The 22,148-nt window shown below is 45.8% G+C and overlaps 1 protein-coding gene across 1 annotated transcript; it reads right to left on the bottom strand.

Moving 5' to 3' along the window:
- Positions 1–1,803: 1,803 nt before the first annotated feature.
- Positions 1,804–21,620, bottom strand: LOC149746249 (uncharacterized). The gene is made up of 5 exons (XM_089901793.1): positions 21,581–21,620; positions 20,059–20,151; positions 18,987–19,997; positions 2,571–2,761; positions 1,804–2,242 (listed from the first exon to the last, which is right to left on the bottom strand). The coding sequence occupies exons 1-3, from the start codon at positions 21,618–21,620 to the stop codon at positions 19,036–19,038; spliced, it is 1,095 nt and encodes a 364-aa protein (XP_089757919.1). The 3' UTR covers positions 1,804–2,242; positions 2,571–2,761; positions 18,987–19,035.
- Positions 21,621–22,148: the final 528 nt, after the last annotated feature.

Genomic DNA, 22,148 nt, shown 5'->3' with positions numbered 1-22,148 from the left:
GGTTGAGAATCCACCTGCCGATGCAGGGGACACGGGTTTGCGCCCCGGTACGGGAAGATCCCACATGCCACAGAGCAACTGGGCCCGTGAGCCATGGCCGCTGAGCCTGCACGTCTGGAGCCTGTGCTCCGCGACGGGAGGGGCCACAACAGTGAGAGGCCCGTGCACTGCGATGAAGAGTGGCCCCCACTCGCCACAACTGGAGGAAGCCCTCACGCAGAAACGAAGACCCAACACAGCAAAAATAATTAATTAATAAACTCCTACCCCCAACATCTAAAAAAACAAAAAAAGGAGCTCAACCACCTTCCATTCTCCCTCCTTCCTTCTCATTCTAGAAAGATGGGCAGAGGAGGGAAGATCAGGGGCAGCCCAGAGAGCCGGCCGGGACCGGAGGCCAGGCCGCAGGAGAGGCGGGTCCCCAGAGCCAGCTTCACGTGCTCTGCAGACAGCTTGTCCTGGTGACTGAGGCCCAGCTGCTTCTCTCGGGGCTTCATCCACATTTGGAGAGACAGCCAGGTGTGGGGCACGTGACCGGTAGAAACAGATGTGAAGAGAAGGGCGAACGCAGTCAGGCACCGTCAAGGAGAGAAGGGAGTCTGTGTCTACACACCTCCTTGCTGAGATAGCACCATGTCCCTCTCTACCCATCTGGTCATAGGTGAGATTCGGCAGGTGCTTTTTTTTTTTTTTTTTTTTTTTTTTTGCGGTACGCGGGCATCTCACTGTTGTGGGCTCTCCTGTTGTGGAGCACAGGCTCCGGACGCGCAGGCTCAGCGGCCATGGCTCACGGCCCCAGCCGCTCCGCGACATGTGGGATCTTCCCGGACCGGGGCACGAACCCGTGTCCCCTGCATCGGCAGGCAGACTCTCAACCACTGCGCCACCAAGGAAGCTCCTGGCAGGTGTTTTCAAGCGCCTCGGCTCCACCAAGCCTGCAGCTGGGGCCAGGGGCTGTGGAACTGGGAAGCAGGGATTCACGTGGGGAGACAGACAAACATCCGGCCGGCAAGCCAAGCCCCGTGCTGGGCAGAGCAGGGGGGCAGCCTGAGCCAGGCCTCAGCTCAGTCCCAGACCACGTGGAGGCTTAGCCAGGAGAAGGAGGGTGAGCAGGGAAGAGAGGAAGCTCCGACCAAGAGGGTGGGAGAGGACTTTACAGAAGTTGCGGGGGACACGCATCAGCTCACCCCAAGCATCTCCATCACACTCTTCCCGTTCGCTCAGCCCCATTGCTCCATGCTCAGCCGGGCTACTGTTTCCTCCCTGTTACGTGGAGTATTTCATTACAGCCTAATCTTCTCAAGGCCCTGGGTTAAGCCGACTCTAACACAAGGAAGAAAGGTTAACAAGCACAGACGTGAAAATTCCTCATAGACTTCACCACACAGGCTGTGAGTCAGGAGACAGCAACCAAAACGCACTGTGAGCCGCGCTGCTGAGGCGGCCAGAGCACAGCCAGAGGCAGCCCAGTGTCCGGGAACCTCGGAGCTGGAAATGGAAAAGCGCAAGTGCCTCCAAACACAAGGTGAAGAAGCCAAGCTTCTCTCTGATGACCACGAGCCACGTTTGAAGAAAAAAGAAAGATCTTAAAGTGAAAAACTAGTATTGAATCTTTAGGAATCAATACATTTAAAACAAAACATGGGGGAAGTGGTCCAGTGGGTAAGACTCTGCACTCCCCAATGCAGGGGGTCCGGGTTCGATCCTTGGTCAGGGAACTAGACCCCGCGTGCCGCAACTAAGACCTGGCGCAGCCTAAATAAATAAATATTTTAAAAAATAAATAAAACAAAACATGGCATGTCTGGTTATCCATTAGATCACTCGGGATTCACATGGAAAGGAAAAAATTTATTAAAGAACAGAACTTGAGAGCTGTCAGGATACAACCTAAAATTATGACAATAAGCAAGAATCTGATAAATTTCATCCAGATAGCTGAAAACCGAATAAGGTATTTCCCAAACCACCTATCATTTGCCCAAAAATAAAGAAACATCATTCCCATTTATCATTTGACTTAACATTGCATCGAGTAATATAATGAAGGGGAATTTCTTAGCCAATAAAATGTCCTATATTTCTCAGCAATGCTTTCACATACTGCAAACTAATTAATTCAAAATCTGTTTTGTCTGGTCCCTTGTGTTCTCAGTTAATGAGATTTCATGCAGTCCATCCTGGTAACAGCTTCACGTCCCTTCTTCACTTCCTCCGACGCTTAGAGCCAAAGGGCTTCCAACTAAAAAAATAAAATAGAAAATATTCCTCAATTTTGATAAAATGCTGGATCTACATAATCAAATTTCATCAGAAAGATTCTGAGAAGGGGCCAACCACAAACCATTTCAATTTCAAATATTAAAATAGTCAATATTTTAAAATTAAAATATTCAATATTTTAAAATTAAAATATTCAATATTTTAAAATTAAAATATTCAATATTTTTAAATTAAAATATTCTTTTAATTTCTCCATCATAAATTTTGGAGTTATCAGACCAGGTCTCTGAATTTGAGTGTAGAAACCGTGGTCTCAGGATGAAGAGGGAGAGAATCGCAGAACTTACCCGGGTTGAATGGACTTCAGAACCATGAAGTCCAATAGGCTGGATTTCCAGAAGAGGAAAGTGGCCGGTCCAGACCAGAAGTGGTGCCCAAAACCAGGCAAGAAATGAATGATGGTTCTGGAGCTCACATTTTGGGGATGCCAGCGCACACTTCTGACTTCTGATTGATTTGGAAAGGTTTCCTGGAAAGGCTGGAATTTTGGTGGAAAAGGCAATGAGGAAAGATAAGAATTGGAAGGTAGACAACTGCTTTTTCAGACTTAACTAAATCTTTTAACTTTTTCTCCAAATTTGTATTCTTTGACCTTTTCAACAAGCCCAAGAAAGCGACATGCTGACACAATACCACATGTACATGGTGAGTTCCGTCTGCCTAGAAGGAATAGAACACGATACAATCATGATCACAGGGCCACAAAGACAAAGACAGTCATCAGAGCTGGTGTTAACCTGTGTACAATTACAGCTGCCATCTACGGAGCTCATTTTGGAAATATTAGACTACTCAAACTCTTTCCTAATAATTCTCAAAATAAATTTGGAAGGTACATATTACTATTAGCTTTAGCAATCTAAAGTTAATCTAAATTCTCTTTTAACAGATGTGGAACATGACACTCAGACAGGTTAAGTCATTTGCTAATTTCCCACCAGCTCGAGGAAGACAGAAATGAGGTTCCTTGTGGATCTTCCTGAATTCATTTGTTTCCTCTCTCTCTCTCTCTCTCTCTCTCTCTCTCTCTCTTTCTCTCTCTCTCTGTCTCTCTCTCTCTCCAATTCTGCTTCTCCTACAAAGTCCAGATCTTTCAAGCTTGTGGGTTTCAGCCTGGGCCCAAGGCACTGAGAATTCACACTACCATCAAGACGTCTTATGCAATTTTACTACAGCTGGTGTGGAAACTTTAAGATCCCTGGAGTACTGAAAATCACAGCTCAACAGAATATAAATGAGAGACAGAGAGAAAGAGAGACAGAGACAGAGAAAGAAGGGGGAGACTTAGATACGCAGAGAGATGAATTCATTGATATTTTAACAAAAAGAAAGCTAAAGGTGCCTCTCCCTCTGAAAGTTTCATGTCACCTCAATTCCTGGATCTGTCTCGTATGCCTTCCCTTTGAGGCTCCTGGTATGCCGTTCCAGGAATCAGATGTCCCCCTGGCCCAGGACAGCTGCCCCTGGCTGCAGTTGGCACTGCCTGAAGCAGGTCAGCTGGGCAGGTGGGTGGGCACTCCATATGTCCTCAGCCCCTGCCAGCCCTGGGAGCTCCTCATGGGGACACAGATGCCCTGACCACCCTCTACTACATTAGCTCCTTTCACAGGGGACTGGATGGCTATTGGTGAGCATTTGTCTACCTCCTCCCATGGGGGCCGAGACTAACCCAGGTTACTTCCACCGGCTTCTCTTTTTTGCCACCCTCCCTACCTTCTGTTGTGTGCTGGCCGGTGGGAGTTCCTGGGAAGCCACACAGGCAGTGTCCTCTGTGCTAGTCATGCCAACCTTCATCAGAGCACATGCACTGGGGGCTCTTGGGGATGGGAGAGAAGCGGTAAGCTCTCAGAATGTCCTCCCTGGAGCCATTCTGGGGCAGGCTCACTTTCAGTGGTTTGCATGTTGTTCGCCACAGAAACCGTAAGATGGGCAAAGCAGAGAGCTATGGGCCTGAGTGGGAACAGAGCACTCAGATCCGTCTGCTCTCATTTCTTACTTACGATGACCCCAAGTAACCTCCACAGAGCACAGCTTGAAGTGGCAGATCTAACGAAGCTTCTCCATTTTACTTATGAGAAAATAAGCCTCTGAAGAAGGAAGACTAGCCCAGGAGACACAGTGACTTTGGCTCAGCCTTGCCTCTCCATTGGCCTCTCGAGTCCCAATTCCTGTTCTTCCAGCCATCCTCCCTCATCCAAAAAAGATTTCGTAGAAGGTGGCGGTCCACCAGGTCACCTACTGCCCACTCAGGCACATCCTTCTTCATCCCACTTGCCTCTCACCAAGCTGTTTCTAGTGTGTGTAAATGTGCATTTATGTGGAGACCATGGTCCATTTGCTAAGGTACATTTAGGTAAGTGACAAATTCCAGAATGGCAGTGCATTAGTTACAACCAATTAGGAGAAAATTATCCCTGCGAAGTGCTCGTATCCCCTGCACTGGGCCAAAAGCCAACATGTAGCATTTACTAAGTATTACCTCATTGGGCTCAGTAGGCGGTAAAGAGGTTTAAATCCAATTCAATAAAATATTTGATGTTAAGACTGAATCCTTAGGACTATAAATTCCAGTTAGCAGACCAGAAAGAGGTTACTCTGTATTTCCATACATCACTCACCTCCTCTCTCCACTGTTATCGACAGCAATAGGTGTTGGAAAATCTTGGTGTTTTGAAGATACATCAACTTGTGTTCAAGCCCCAGCTTTGCTACTTTTAAGATGTGTGATCTCAAGATCATCAGTTCTCTCATGTATAAAATAGAGACAATAATACATACTTTGCCAGGTTGTTGGATTTAAAATGGGTAAAGTTTATAGAATCTACCTAGCACATATCAACTGCTCGATAAATGGTAGCTATTACTACTATATTAGCAGCCTTTACATGTTAGTGGTACTGCTTAATACTTATTAAAGCAAATATGTATCATTACAGCTAATAAGTATTTAGTGCTATGTACATGCCAAGCATTTTGGTACATCTTAGGTAAATTTCAAAGAAGTGCAAAATGTAACTCTTGCCATCAAAATAACTCAAAAGACAGCTGAAGAGAAACATTAATATATATTCTAACACTAAAATAATTTCAAATGGATTATAAAATAGAAGCAAATAGTAAAATCACAAATAGAAGAAAATTAGGACATTAAATTTTAATTTATCTTGGAAATGAGAAAAACTTTCAAAGCAAAACAAGAAAGGCAGAAGCACACAGATGTTTACAGCAGCTTTACTCATAATTGCAAAAACTTGGAAGCAGCCAAGATGTCCTGCAGTAAGTGAGTGGAGAAATAAACTGTGGTGCATTCACACAATGAAATATTCTTCAACACTAAAGAGATACAATCTATCAAGCCATGAAAATACATGAAGGAAACTTAAACGCATATCACCAAGTGAAAGAAGCCAATACGAAAAGACTACCTACTGTATGTTTCCAACTCTATGACATTCCAGAAAAGGCAAAACTGTGGAGACAGAAAGAAAGATCAGGCGTTGTCACAAGTCGGGGTAGAAGGCGGGTGGGGAGAGGAAGAGGTAGAACACAGAGGAGTTTTATGGCAGCGAAACTATTCCGATTAATACTGTGACGGTGTATATGTGTCATCATACATTTGTCCAAAGCCATGGAATGTATAACTCCAAGAACGGAGCCTGTTGTAAACTGTGGGTCGATGTGATCGTGATGGTCGACAGAGGCCCCTCGGTTGTCACAAATGGACCACTCTGGCGGGGGATGCTGATGATGGTGGAGGCTGTGCCTGCGTGGAGGCAGGAGGATTATGTGAGCAGCCTCTGTGCCCACCTCTCAATATCGCTGTGAACCAAAAACTTCTCTGAAAATATAATGTGTTTAAGAAAAAATACAGAGACAGAAGCTATTAAGGAACAGATTTCAATACACTAAAATTTTAACACATTTTCAGAAAAAAATAACATAAGACAATACATATAATCTAGGACTAGCACCTAAATATATAAAGAAATCTTACAAATCAATATTCTAAAAAGACAAAGACCCAACAGAGTACTCAGCAGTGTATGTGAACAGACAGAAAAAGCAAGACAAAAGACTTAGAAATATAAATTGACCCTCAGACTCACATATATTTTAAAAAGTACAAATTAAAACAATGTGATAAGATTGTTTACCTATGCAACTTGAAAAACAAAATGAGGGAATATTAAACATTGTTGGCTGACTAAACTGATGCAACTTTTTTGGATGCCAAATGAATCGATGTTGAGCAAATTAAAAGTGAATTAAATGAATGTATTCTTTGACTCAGTGGTTACTTTGTTATGCATTTATTCCACAGATATACTCACAGAGTTGCACAGTTATAGGTAGGTATACACATATATTCACCCATACACATACACACACATACACACACACACTCAAGTTCATTTGCAGCATCAATTAATATAGCTAATGACTGGAAGCAACTGTCCATCCATCAAGAATCCATTAAATAAATTATGATTTATGTATACAATAAAACACTATACAGATGTGAAAACGAACCAGGTAGATATCTGTGTTCTCATGTGAAAAAATTACAAGATGTATTTTTCACCTTGTGAAAAACAAGGTGTAAAAAAAATGCATCATAAGCTGCCATGTGTTTTAGCAAAACGAACATAAAACAGAATACAAACCCCTGTGTAGCTATTTTATGCATGGAAAAAGAAAAGGGCTTTGATGAGAGCTCTTAACTAGTGAAGCTGTTTTCAGAGAGATTATTCCTGTAACTGGGAAGAGGCTACAGTGGCTTCGTTTTTCCATGGAAAGAGGACAAGGGGACAGAGAGTGAGAGAGAAACACAGGGTCACTTCAGAGGAGGAAGGTCAGGGACCATGATCACAGACATCCAGGACCGCACGGGCAAAGCATCCCGGACTCCAAGGACGGAGGGGCCGTTGACCACATGGACCTGAGTCGACCTGACAGGAGGTGAGGCTGAGGTTCAGCTGTGTCAGAGCTGTGGGTGAAAGAGGCCGGCAGTACAAAGGAAATTCAAATCTGCAGCTACGGTTCAGGAATAAGATGTACTTTTGTCTGCAAAAAGAAAAAAAGGAACCTTAGAACCCCAAAAACTGTTTCCAGAGGTCCCCAGAGGAGGGGTGGAGCTTCCCGTGGGCTCCTCGAGAGGTGAAATGAAGTAGGGGCTGAAAAAGAACCCCCGGCAGGTCCAGCCTCAGTGTGGGTTGCAGACTTATGTGCAGGGGGCTCTACTTCTTTGTGGGGCGCTGTGAGCGTGTTCCAGCTTCCGGGGGAGGAGAGAGGGCCAGCGGGCAGCAGGAGAGGAGGTGTGCTTGTGGTTCCTCCTTAACATAACTTAACCTTGAGGGGAGTGAGCGCTAACGACACAGTGACACAGTCTGGGGTCATCCCAGCAGAGATGAGTGGAACCAACAGGGGAGCAGGGGAGCTCATGAGAAAGGAGAGGGGGTCCCAGGGCCAGGCACCTCACCTACATCAGCACCTACAGTCTCCTAGCTTAAAGATAGAAATCACTGGTGATATCAGTGTACACAGAGGCCCTGAGTTCTCACTTCTGTGTAAGTCAGCATCCCGGCCAACTCACACAGTGGACATTTCCGACGCCAACACTGCCTCAAGGGAAGGCCGGGTGATCAGATCAGAGCGTGCAGTTTGATGTAATGGATTAGAGCAAGAGTTCCCCATATGGGCTGAAATCTCAGCTCATAAAATTACCCTCGCCAGATGGGAGGGCTAAGAGGGAACGTACAGATCTTGCACTGGGAGGCAGCAGAGTGAGAGCTTAAAGCCAGATGATGGTGCCAGCCTGCTCGGATTTGAATTCCGGCCCTACCAGGCACTAGCTTGCGGCCCTGAGCAAGCTGCTTCACCCTCCCGTGCCTTCCTTTCCCCACCAGTAAAATGCGGATAATAGTATGACCTACCTCAGGGGGCCGCCTGCAGAATTAAACAAGTTAATGTCTGTAGAGTGCTTATAACCACAACTGGCCGGAAATAAGAGCTATAGAAATGTTACTTAAATAAATGTAACGTTAACTCCCCCCTTTACAGATGAGAGAAGGGCAGGCTGAAGCGGGAGCGTGATTTCCCCAAGTTTGTTCAGATGCTCTGTGTTCTTCGGGTCCTGGACCCTGGTCTCCAGATGCTCCGTCCACCATCCACGTGGCCTGGGAGCCCACAGGGCCGCACAGAGGGCCTGCAGATTCTGGAAGGGTCCCCGTTGTCCCGCCCCACACTGTCACAGCCTGACCTGCCACCGTGTCCCCTTCTGGCGGGGTCTGACCAGGCCACACAGAGGAAGCCACTGAGGTCTCTGGAGTTCCAGCACTTCCCATCATATCAAATACCATTTCACTTTCCATTTCCTCAAGGGAGGGAGGGAAAGAGAGAAAGACGATATTGCTCGTACTCCCCTACTTCACAGTTTTGCTGTGACAATAAAAAGGGATAAGATATTTTACATGGTAAAGAGGGCTACATAAATGTCAAATAGGGAAAAAATGGGATCCATAGGGCTGCCTTCCAGTGAGAACTTATGAATCCTATTAATTAAAAAGACTCGCATGACTTTGCCCCATTTGACTTCACTCTAGATAATTCATATATGCGGACCCAGAGCAGCCGAGCTCTTCTGGGAAATATGATAAAAATGCGTGGTCTCTGCCAGGAAGGTTTCAGTCTGTGGAGAGAGACGGCCATTTCCTGCTGAGGGCTTTTCCTCAAATGCTCGTAACTGGTGCTCATCCAGTCGGGCTTCACCGTCCTCAGTGAATGCTCATCACATTTACGATACACAACTCACTCCTCTAAGGAGAGGCTGATCATAATCTGTGCCTGAATCACTTTTGAGTTCCCGCTACTTCAGGGCCCCTTCTCTACCTGCTGAGGGCGGTTCCCTCCACGTGCCTGTCTGTCAGCACCAAAGCCTCGGATTTGCTGAACTTCCCGGTGCTTGCCCTCCACGGTGGAAGACACAACCCTCGGAGCTGTAGACTCATCTGCTGCCTGGTTGATGCAGCTCCCATGGCCTCCTTCTGATTCCTCATACACACCAAGAATCCTCCTATCGCCTCAGGGCCTTGGCATGTGCAGTCGTGTCTGTCTGGAGCCACATCACTCCTGATAAGCGCACGGCTGGAACTTCTCACTTCTTCCAGGTATTCAAATATCTCTTTAGCAGAGCAATCTCCTCACACCACCCAAGTTAAAACTTCAACCCTCTCCCCAACCTGGTTCTCCCTGTCTACTTCACATATTTTAATTTTGTCTGTGGCACGAACACCACCAGGGCACTAACATCGTATGTATTTATTTGTTTTTTATCTGTGTCTCTGACCTCCAGAGAGGAGGGATAGTGTCTGTGTTTATCTAAGACCTGTGTGCTCACAACAGCTACCAGAGTAACTGACACTTAGAAGATACTCTGTCAATGGGTAACAAGTCTCTAAGTATAGAAGAGGAGGTTTTCTCCTAGAAAGTCAAGGAGAGCAGGGGACAGAACAAGGATCTACAGTCAGAAGGTGGAGTCCAGGCTCTAGTCGTTATTACCTGGGGGCATTCAGTGAAGTCGTATAACCTCTCCTCCTTCATCTATAAAGTGATATAAAGTCTCACCCAATCCTACATAGGATGGACTAAGACAACTTATAAAGGGACCATTTGTAACTAACAAAGAGCTATACAAATACAAAGCTATACAAATCTGGGTATATTTGTTTTTCAGTTTTCATCTTTGGTTTTGATTTAATTATATATTTAGATTGAACGGTCACTGGGACTGGCTTTGCTGTCACCTGAGGCCTTCAAGTACAGTGCTTAGGGGCCCTCGCTGGTTCCAGGGTCAGTCAAACATAGCATGATTCCTGGGGCTCCACCATTAACTAGCCCTGTGACCTCGGGCTGGTTAAATCACTTCAAAATAGATATAAGTGTATAGCAGTATTATGATGCATAGATTTCATGTGAACAATACGTGCAATAATGCATGTGAGACTCTTAGCAGATGTTTAGGGGTAATACTTTTATTGACTAAAGTGGTTTCTCTTTCTAAGGGAGATAATTCTCTGTTGGAAACATTTGGTTTTTAAATACAAATGGAAAGAGGCCTTCCTGAAAGTTTTTCATTTTTGAAACATGATCTCTTGTGTTGGGTGATGGGGTAAATGCTTAAGCTCATGTCACCTAGATAGCAAAAGTATAGCTCTTAACTCTCAATTTTTGTCTATTAATAAAATTAAATAATAAGTTGCCATTGTTATTGACTTTATATACATATATATATTTACCACTGCCATGCTTAAATTTGTGGGCAAATCAGCTCTGTGTTTTGGCAGTCTCTCCTGTGGAAAAGAGTGTTTATGTTTATAATCTTCCAGAGCTGGAAAGGCTCAAGTTTGCCAGCTCTGGAAATGACTCAGCAGTGAATACTAATAGGTGTGTTTCCCTTTGAGCCCACAGATTTGTGAAAGTCAGAATGTGCTCAGCAAGACAGAAGGAGGAAGTAGGGGATTAACCTTAACTTGGTGCCTTTTCTGGGCCAGGACCAGCAGCTCCTCTTCCTTGTATCATCTCATTTCATTCTCACATCAGATCTCTGAGGGAAATGATGACGTCCTTGATGGAGAAATGAGAAAATAAAGTCACAGTGAAGTTAAGTAACTTGTCCACAGAGCTAATAAAAGCCAAAACCCAAATCCTGACAAGCGGGATATTTGTTCCTCGGTTTGACAAATACTTATTTTGCATCTGTTATATGCCAGGCACTGTCCTCGGCACTGGGATTAAAGCAATGTGAAAAAGAAAGCCTCTGCCTTCATAGAGGACATATTCTAGTGCAAAAGTACAGATAAACACGCACATACTATACACAGAGATATAGCTATAAGTATGGGTGTGGACATAGATAGAGATAGGGTTATGAGTACAGATATATAGTTCTGGGTATGGATATAAATGTGATAGTTGTAGACAAACACACAGGCACGGACACAGACATGGACAGACACAGGTAGTCATGAGTTAGCGCTAAGTGGAAGAGGATGATGAAAGGTATTTCAGATCAAGTAATGTGGAAGGCCTTTTAGGAGAAATACCAAAAAGAGACTTAAAGGAAGACCCCTGAGTGTGATGAACAAGGTGACTTTTAAGGATCACACTGGGTGCTGCACAAAGAGCAGGCTATAGGGGACAGCAGAGTGTCAGCAGAAACACCAGGGTCGAGGTCACCGCCACAGTTCTTAGGAGGAAAACAGAGGTTCCACTGAGCGGGAGTGACAGCTGCATCCTCCTTAGTCACACTGTAAGTCACACTAGACTCCCCTAAGGAATTTAAAGGTAATTTTTTACAGAAGACTAATTTACCTAGACGTTTTGTGGGAACCAACACACAATGTAACACATTACATACCAACACCAGGCTTTCCCAAGTTATTAAAACAGTAACAAAATGGTATAAAAACAACAAACCCTGTGTTACAATCTTGTTAAAAATTATAAGGCATTTAGGGTCATAGGTGAATTCCATTCATTATGCAATTATGAAACTATGGCCAATGGAAGTGGAGGGCCCTTGGTCCTCTTCCAGCCTGATGGTTTTGGTTTGCAAACAGAGAGAGTAACTTACGCACGGTCACAGATCCACCCAGCCGGGAATGACACCTACGTCCGCTTACAGCCAGAAGTGCTTTCACTCATTACTTCACTTATATTTATGCACAAAAAAGTGGAAGATGATACATCTTTTCATTAAAAGAGTGGCCACCATCAGATTTGTGGTTACCAGAGGCAGAGGAGGGGGGAGGGGAATAGGATAAAAGTGGTAAAAAGGTACAAACTCCCAGCTGCAAGATACGTAAGAACTAGGGATGTGACGTACAACACGATAAATATAATTAACACTTCCATATGTTATAAATGAAAGTTGTCCAGAGAGCAAATCCTAGGAGTTCTCATCACAAGGAAAAACATTTTTCTATTTATTTAATTTTATATCTATAAGAGATGATGGATGGGACTTCCCTGGTGGCGCAGTGGTTAAGAATCCGCCTGCCGATGCAGGGGACACGGGTTCGAGCCCTGGTCCGGGAAGATCCCACTTGCTGCAGAGCAACTAAGCCCATGCGTCACAACTACTGAGCCTGCACTCTAGAGCCCGCGCGCCACAACTACTGAAGCCTGCGCACCTAGAGCCCATGCTCCGCAACAAGAGCCCGTGCTCCACAACAAGAGAAGCCACCGCAATGAGAAGCCTGCGCACCACAAAGAAGAGTAGCCACCGCTTGCTACAACTAGAGAAAAGCCCACGCACAGCAATGAAGACCCAATGCAGCCAAAACATAAATAATAAATAAATTAATTTAAAAAAAAGAGAGTGATAATGCATGTTCACTAAACTTCTTGTGATAATCATTTCATGATGTATTAAGTCAAATCATTATGCTGTATACTTTAAACATATACAGCGCTGTGTGTCAATTATATCTCAATAAAAATGGAAGGGAAAAAAAGAATGACCACAGTTTTTATACATGCATCTCCACATTCCCCAACACTAAGGCTAACACTCACTTTTAATGAAGCTCTCCTCGGGTAGAAATAGAGCAGAACTGCTGGTCAGACTATTCAGGGGTAAGGGGAAAACTCCTTATTGAAAGTTCTGACTAGAGAAAATGTTGAAAAATCTTTTATGGCTTCAAAAAGCACTCATTTGTTAATGGCCTCGCTTTGTTGTTTTTTTTAAAAAAAACTTCAGAATAGAAAACTTGGGTGTGTGCGTATGGTTGTTTTTTCAGTTAAAACTCAGAAAATAATCTTTCCTACCTCAAAGATGAGCACAAAATGCATTATGTTTGTAAGAGCTTACAGACCGGGTTCAGCCAGAAGTGAAATATGAGAACTCCCTCAAATGCCTTATTATTCTAGAGAAACGGGACACACCCTCAATTATGGCAAAATAAGTACAGCCACTAATGTCATGCATGTTAATAAAAATGTTGGAGACTTCACAGGAAAGTTTATAGTGTGTTTTTTAAACCATGGTATTTTGGTGATTGGTCAGTAATTACCAGCTCTTGGACCATGCTGAATCCATTAGCCATACCCTACATAAGCAATGCTTTTTGCATCTAGAGTAATACAAGGAGGGGAGTTGGGATGGGGAGGTTTTAAGAGCAAGTAAACAAGGACACATAAAAGCCCCAGAATATTTCTTAATGCCAGATCTCAAATCATAAACATCAGAGGGAGGAAAATATATGCATACATATTCATGTACAAAAACATATATGTAGGTATGTGTCTATAATATTTATGGCATCAGATATGCTGACCAAATCTATTGCATTATAAAGAGCACTAGAAAAAGAACTGGGCAACATTTCTATTTTTGCATCTCCTAGTAGCAAATTCTCCAACCTGTGCGGGGCAGGTCTCTCTCTGGGCCTCATTTTCCAGAACTATTAAAGAAAGAGATAGAGTTCTCTGATCACTAAGGTCTTCTTTTGAAAATGTTTCTGACCCCAGGGCTGTGTTTAGAATTCTTGAAGCAAGAAATTAGCCACTTTTCAATACTTGCTACTTTGACCTAGAAATGTTCCACGGTTTGTCCTTTGTTCTCCCATTAGAGCAGACATTTAAATAAAAATGAAAGGAAAAAAAAAAAAAAAAAGAAAGGAACCACAGTAGTTATTCCAAGCACAGTTTGTGTGTAATGAAGGGAGTGATTATCTCGGCAAAAAGAACAGCTCCTCCCTCAATGTTTAAAATTAGCACTCCTCCTCCCTCTAGTGGAAATGCCATGTACTTACTCTAAACGAAATTGATTTGTTTTCATCAAACAAAACAGAGAAAAAGAGCTAGCATGACTGAGTCCTAATACGGGATCAAACAAACACAATTTGCTACAGTGTTGTCCCACACAAATGTCTTAAATATTTTACTTGTTTAAAACAATTCAAGATTAACAATGAAAGCCTGCAAAGTAGATTTAGACCCACCCAGGGTCTGCAAATGAAATACACGGGTCCAAATTCGATATTTTGTATTTAATTTATGCCCCCAAAATGTTAAAATCAGTTCACTTATGAAAATTACTGAGTCAAAGCAGTCACTAAACAGGACAAGTGAAGCAAACCCTAAGACAGGAAAGCTAAAGACAGGGCTTTGGGGCAAGAAATGTCCATTTCAATCCAGTTTACGTGTAGGTACTTATTTTATGTGTCTTCTGATTCCATCTCTGTGAAACCTTTCTTGACTCCCCAGGCAAAGTAAATTGCACCCTGACTTGTCGTAAACACCTCCTCCAGCCACAGAAAGCAAGTCGACAATGGTGTGTGTGCATGTCCACCTCCCCATCTGGACAGGGAGCCCCTTACAGGGAGCTTCTCACCCTCCTTGTGTTTCTCTTCCGGTTGGAGAAGAATCGAGTGACACAGCTGGAGAGACTGTGACTTCAAAGGCACTCACATTCAATTGACTCAAAATCACTGTGCCGAAAAGTTATTTTTTCTTTAAGATAAAATCAAATAACACTGGGCTGGCTCCATTCAGCCTGCTAGCCAATCCGACCAGAGCCCTGGTGGGTCCTCTTTCCCAGGTAAGGGTTGTAATAAGATCTACACACCCTAAAGAGTGAACAAGGCAAAGGGCGATCACTAAGGAGGTCGGCTGGATGTCTACAGCAGTAATTCAGAAGATGAGCGCTTCACTCAATGCGATCACACCAATCACGTGTCACTAATCTTCCACACCAATCATGAGCCACTGCCAAGCATCACCAGAATCTGAGGGGAGCATCCTACCTGGAAGGTGCAAATAAAACAAACAAAGCAACCTAAATGTCCATCGACAGAGGAATGGATAAAGAAGATGTGGTCTATATAGACAATGGAATATTACTCAGCCATAAGAAAGAATGAAATAACGTCATTTGCAGCAACACGGATGCTCCTAGGGATGACCATTACTAAGGAAAGTAAGTCAGAGAAAGACGAATACCATATGATATCACTTATACGCGGAATCTTTAAAAAATGATACAATGAACTCATTTACAGAACAGAAATAGACTCAAAGACACTGAAGACAAATTTATGGTTACTGAAGGGGAAGGGGGGAGGGATAAATCAGGAGTTTGGGATTAACAGATACACACTACTATATATAAAATAGATAACCAACAAGGACCTACTGTATAGCACAGGGAACTATACTCAATATCTGTAATAACCTATAGTGGAAAAGAAACTGGAAAATGAATATATATATACACACACACATATACATATATATGACGGCATCACTTTGCTGTACACCTGAAACACTGTAAATCAACTAAACTTTAATTTTAAAAATTCCAAAAAAACAAATAAATAAAAATTCACCTTAGAGGAAATGGAGATTTTGCATGAGGAACTTTAAACAAAGCCATCACTAAAGTCTCAGAATAGTAAGTAAAGACACTGCATCCAATAAAAAAGAAATAATATTATTTTAAAAAGAATATTTAGGGGTTCCCTGGTGGCGCAGTGGTTGGGGGTCTGCCTGCCAATGCAGGGGACACGGGTTCATGCCCTGGTCTGGGAAGACCCCACATGCCGCAGAGCAGCTGGGCTCTTGAGCCATGGCCACTGAGCCTGCGCTTCCGGAGCCTGTGCTCCGCAACGGGCTCCACAACAGTCAGAGGCCTGCGTACTGGAAAAAAAAAAAGAAAAGAATATTTACATAACAAGAGAAAGAAAGGAAGAAAGAAAACATGGGAGAGAGTGGAAGCTTTTAGAACTTAGAAACTTGAGAGCAGAAATGAAAGTCTTCGTAAAAGAGTTGAAAAACAAGTTGAAAACACAAAGTTGAAAAAATATTATAAAATGTAGTAAAGGTATAAAAAGGAAATATGTGAGAGAAAAGACAAGAAAGTTGGAAAACCAGTCCAATATGTCCAACATCTGAATAGCAGACAATACAGAAAGAGAGAACAGAAAAAAAGTGAGGAGTGGAATTCATCAAAGAAACAAGCCAAGAAAATTTCCAAGAATTTAACGACTTGAGTTACCAGACCCATCAAGGGCCCAGCGAAAATGGATGAAAACAGACCCACATCAAATTACACTGTTGTGAAATTCAGAACCCAGTGGGCAGATGGAAGATTCTATTTGCTTTCTAAGGGGAAAAAACTGAAGTGTGAGATGGTGAGGTGCGTGTCCCCCAGTTTCCTGTCTCCCGGCTTTAACACAGAGCCACAGCTCAGTGCGGGGGACATGGGGAGCATCCATCTCCTCTGAACTAACCTGGAACAAGGTCAGGTTAAACCAGACTGGGCAGAATGATTAAGCAGAGGAGGTCTTAACATCTACTTTCTTGACTGTTCTCTGTTCCGGGACATTTGAATACGCCCTCAGAGTATGTGGCCCCCGGGGGTGGGTCCAGTGCCCATGAAACTAGAGCTGGAGGGGGACTGTGGGTGGGCCTGCATGGAAGGATGACACTCAAGAGATCCCAGCACCAAGGAGACCCAAGCCGAGGTCAAGTTCGACAGAAACAGCCACAAGAAACAAATTTCCATTGCATACGTGGGCGGGGCAATCCACATCCAGTTAGAGAGAGGATAATGTGACCATAGACCCACCCTCCACTCAGCCCCAATGTTGCCTAAATCGACACTTTTGGCCCCAGGAAGATGCCATTCTGGGGAGAGGCCAGCATGGCCTTTGAAGACTGAGAAATCTGAGATCCTGATCTCTCTAAAAAAGAGCATGCATCACCTAAAGGGCCTGTTAAAAGATCAAATAATATTAAGGCTTAAACCTGATAGGACTAAATTTTTTTGTGTCTACGGACCAGTTAGGCTGCTCATGAGAAAGACCAGATTTTTTATAGGCAATATAAAGGGACAGTGTTTCTTCCTATTTGTAGATTGCAGCTGTAGGCTGAATGAGTTTCATGAAATTCCTATGCTTTTAAAGTGAGAGAAAAGGAAAAAAAAAAACAACCTTCCTGGGGAAAAAACAAAAAAAGGCCAACAACGATTTCTCCTCTCCCTGTTCATACTAAGAAAACAAGTATATGAACAAAGCTGCATTTACAGAAGCCTGAAGATTAAACGAGTCTGCTAGTGGATATAAGGGCCCATGTGAGGCATTGTTATAGTTTAGTGCCTGACCTCTGCGTTCAAAATTCAAAGAAAAAGAACAGCTTGAATGTGAAACAAACCAAAGACATAAAAGACCCTGTCTCCCAGCATACCTGAAGCCATACTTTTGCTCTACGTGGAGTTTCCATTCTGAGTCAGCCAAACTTGTGTTGGTTAAAAGGGTTTTAGCTATATCCTCACTTGTTGCTGAAATTTAAATCACTGGCTATCACTGAGAGAAAAGTATTTTTGATAATTTACACCTTCTCAGGTGCATTCCGCTTAGCATTTCATTAAAAGGATTTACCCAAATGTATTTAATCAGTACATATTATACCTAAGCACACATTATGCATACACGCACACCTCGGAGATATTGCAGACTCAAATGAGTATCACAATAAAGCCAGTCACATAAGAGGAGGAAGGGCAGAAAAGATGTATAATTGCAAAGCAGTGTCACGTAGCGACAGTGGAACCATGGGCCCTGTGTGTCACAAATGTGGGAAATCAGCCACACTGTAGGCTCCAAAGAAAGCAGTCAGCATCCCGTCCTTTGCTAAGCTCTTGGGGGCTCAGAAGAGTGCCAAGCACTGCAATCAACAAGCGGGTAGGGCGGCGTCTCCGGGAGATTCCAGGTTTTGAACTGTGCATGACCTCACGTGTACTCACAGCACCTCTACAGAGAGGCCCAGACATGTATTTTCTTCTTACGTGCTTACTCTGAGCCAGGCAACAGTCTAAGTGCTTTCACAGTATTAACCTGGCCACTGTTGAAGAGAACCCTGTGAGTGTGCTACCGTTATTAATCCCATCTACGGATCAGGGAAACCAAGGCAAAGAAGCATGTTTAATAAACTTACTGAAAGTAACACAGGTAATACATGCCAGAGTTTGGATTCAGACCCAGGTCTTGCAATCTTAACCACTCGGAAATACTATCCCAAGGCTCATACAAGGTATCTAAGACCCATAGTGCAGCCTAGGGACCTGCCCAGGCTGCGCTCAGGCAGAATCTTAGCTGTCCTGCACTGAGCACCTCTTGTGGGTCAGATACTTCCCTGTCCTAACACTGCAAGGCAGGTATTTTACAGATGAAAAGGCACAAAGCAACACGGAGTAGCCGAGTGTCTGGGTGGCAGCCAGTAAGCAAGCAGGCACCGCTTAATCTAAGTTTCTTAAAACCCCAAGCTCATGCCCTTTCTCTACACCCCGACCTCCCGGAACAGGGTCCTCACTTCCAAGATGGCATTGCTTTCCCTGTACCCAGCGGCACACCCCCACCCCCACCTCGGACACCGCCAGCGCGGGAGCCGCACCGCTCCTGTTGGGATGTCAGTTTCCCCCATGGGGTTGGGGGTCCCTGGCGAGCAAGAATCTGGAAAGAGCCACGGTGTCTAAACAGAGGCTGGCCCACCGGCGACCTTCACCACCAGATTTGCGCTCGGGAGTAAAGCAACTCCCTGGCAAAGGGAGGTCTGGACAGGCCAGCCCCGCGAAGAGCGCACGGTGTCCACTTCCCTGGCCTGGGGGATCCACCCTGAGCGCTGGGAAGAGATCCAACTCTTACCGCCTCCAGAACGGCGCGGGCGGCCTCCCGGCGGCGGAAGACCCCGGAGCTAGGCAGGTCCGGCACCACCGGGTACAGCACGGGCTCCGGCACGGGCACGACGCGCTCGCGGCCCAGCTGCCGCCACCCCAGGCCGTCCTGCCCTTCCCACGGGAGCTGCCACAGCCGGCAGAGCGGGTCGCCGGAGAACTCGGCCAGGCGCGGGCGCGGAGCCTCCGGGCAAGCATCCAGCAGTGCCAGCAGAGCGCTCCGGGTGTCGGGGCTGTCGCGGGGGTCGCAGAGAAGGAAGCCGTGCTGCAGGCCCCCCGCCCCGCCGCCCGGTTGGTATCACAGCAGGCGGCGCAGCTGGCACCGCCGGAAGGGGCCGCGCCGCAGCTGGTGCAGCAAGCGCTGGTGCAGCCGGGCCGCGCGCACCCGGGCCGCGCAGCCCGCGCTCCCGGCCACCGGCACGCTCAGAGAATAGCTGCGGCCCGGGGGTCCCAGGAGCGCGGCCACGCCGGGGTCGGGGCGCGCGCCCGGGGCCTCGTCTCCCACTGCGAAGTGAGCCAGGGTGCAGCCGGGCAGCTCCAGCGCGAAGCAGCGCGGCGGCGCCATGGCCCGACCGCAGGCCCCGCGCCGCAGCCCCGAGAGACGCGCGAGCAGCAGTGGGGCGCGCGGGCGGCGGCCAAAGACCATGGGCGCCTCCCGGTCCCGCCACGCGCGTCGAAAACGAAACCCGGGACTCGGCGGGCGGCGCCGCGGGGAAAAGCGAAAGCGAAGCGGCGGCGGCGGCAGCGGGGGCGGCGGCGGGAAGCGGGCGGGGCCCTGGATGGGGCGCCCTCCCCGGCCTCCGCTTCCGCCTCCGCCTAGCCGCGATGTCGCGCCGGGAGCAGGCAGCCCCCGGGAGGGATTCCCGCAGGGGCCGGGCCGCAGGCTGCCGCCGATGGGGACCCGCGCTGCGATCGATGGGGAGCGGGCAGGGGGTGCCAGGCCCCGTTTGAATAATTCCTGGGAGAGTGTGTGTGTGTGTGTCTCACCTGCGCCACCACGCTCACCGGCTCTTGCTTGCTCTCTGGGACCGCCGGCGCCTCACCTGGGCTCGCCTTGCGGGCCTCGCAGACGCGGCCGCTCGCGACCCCAGCCCTGCGCCCCGAGCGCTCTCCCCGCCCGCGCCCGGACTCCAGACCTGGGAGCCGCTGGAGCGTTTTCACCCCGCTTTGCACACGCTTTCCCCTCTTTTGGAATTAACCCCTCCTTTTGCTGACTCTCAAACTGAGAAGTGTCCCCAGACTGGCACCTCTAAGTTGACTTACGCCAAATTAAAGTCGTGCACGCAGGTCCAATGAGACAGCAGCTTGATGGCCTGGAAGCGCCTTATCAGCCAGCAGCCGGCGTCAGATGTATTGCTGCCTTTGTATAGTAAAGCAGCATTGACAAGATTATTTGGGTGTTTTGTTTTTACTCATTGACTGATATCCTTGAAAATGATTGTCCAGCAGACCCAAAAGTTAGAATTGAAACAAAGATGGAAAACATTAGATAAACCGAAAGCATATAGTTATGATTTCATCAAATGTGCATTTAGCGTGGGATTAAGCTTAATTCTGAAAGGAAAACCCTTTATGATAGACATGAACTATTACAGATATGTGGTTGAAGTATGGTTAATAGGCAAGGAATAATTCTGAGATTAAGATGTTTTTAGCTCTTTGAGAACAGGATCATTTTTATACTCTGTGAGCAATTTGACTTTTGGACATTTAGGGAGCAGAGATGTTGTCACCTGTGTGGAACATAAGAAAATAGGAAAAGAACAAAGTCCTTTTTGTTCCTTAGGACAGGATTGCATCCTCCCGTGAGCCTTTCTTGACTTTTTTTCCATGACCCCCCCCAATCATATCTGCTCTTAATTTAAGTTTTCCTCTCCATTTTCACTCACCCTCCTCCCTACCAGAAGACTGTGAAATTAGTGACACTGCAGGATCTGGTCTCGCTCAATGTTAACTGGGAGTCGAAGATTGAAGATACAATGTCTTCATTCATGAAGTGAAAAAAATCTCTGTTATATTTTTGAGCTCCAACTTCAAATTCCCAGGACAGAGAATCTGATGGACCCAGCTTGGGTGCATGTTTAGATTGAATAAACTTGCCTGTAGTAACCTATCCAGTGGGTGTGGAAGAAAGAAGCTGGGCCTGGAAAGACACTTGAAAGAGGTCCTTGAATGAGTGAACAGCACGACTTTATTCATTTAAAAAGCCAGAGTCTTCAACACTAACAACGTCAACCAGGAAAATATGAAAGATTCTAGTCATTCTGCTCCTAGGGAAAAAAAAAGCAGAAAGGGAGAATTAACTAATATAAATGTTGTAATTAATAAACAATAAAATGAGAAAATAACATTTATTTTGAAAAAGAGATTGGTTTTTTGGGATCCCTTCCAGGCCAGGCTCTGGCCTCCAGAGACCAGCTGGCACCGCATAAAACCGCTCTGGGGGCCAGACCCCTGGGTTGTGGGCTTCTGATTTGAAGGGTACACTATCTTTTCTCACTTAGAAATATAGTTTATACAGCTCCCTGTGAGAAGAGAGCTAACACAGCAGGTGCAGATACTTACTCCTGGCATCTCTACTGGGGAGCCTGGAGCCATGATTCATCGTGGTCAAATCCTAGAAATATGCCCTCAGAAGCTTCTTTATATCAGTCATTGATGGTTCTGTGTTTGCACCAGGAACAATGGACACGCCACAGCAACTTGTCAGGGTTGCTTCGCACAAGCATCAAGATTGGTGATGGGCACCTCATTCACAGATGGAGTCCTGAGATTAGGTGACCAAGACTGGTCACAGCAGGATGTGCCTATGTGTCCAGCCCACCACGTAATGGCAAACCTGAGACCCAAGCGGGCTTTCCTGACCAGCCATCTCACTCCTGTACCCAGGGTGGGAGTTCTTCTAGAAAGAAAGCACATCTATCAATGCAGCCTAGGTGGTGAAGGGCTCAGAAGTTGTGCCCGTCTCTCCAGACTCCTCTGATGTTCACCTTTTTCCTGTTATCCTTGCTCTGCATCTCTTCCCTGGAATAAAGCCGACCTGTGAGTGTGACCTGTTCCTGTCCCAGGAGTCCTTATAGCCGATTAGCAAACACGTGGGTGGTCTTAAGGCTCCTAAAACACAATCCAATAC

The sequence above is a fragment of the Delphinapterus leucas genome, chromosome 19 (assembly GCF_059928025.1).
Source record: "Delphinapterus leucas isolate spDelLeu-1000000601 "Yukka" chromosome 19, BTC_Dleu_Yukka2, whole genome shotgun sequence".
NCBI lineage: Eukaryota > Metazoa > Chordata > Mammalia > Artiodactyla > Monodontidae > Delphinapterus > Delphinapterus leucas.
Note: the sequence above shows the minus strand (reverse complement) of the source record. Positions and strands in the feature narration are given on the sequence as shown.

Coding starts and splice junctions, on each gene's coding strand:
- LOC149746249 (XM_089901793.1), bottom strand. CDS start 21,620: ATGAATCATGGCTCCAGGCTCCCCAGTAGAGATGCCAGGA. Junction 20,152..21,580: donor CCCCAGTAGAGATGCCAGGA/GTAAGTATCTGC, acceptor AGCGGCTCCCAG/GTCTGGAGTCCGGGCGCGGG. Junction 19,998..20,058: donor GGCCCGCAAGGCGAGCCCAG/GTGAGGCGCCGG, acceptor GGCGCAGGTGAG/ACACACACACACACACTCTC.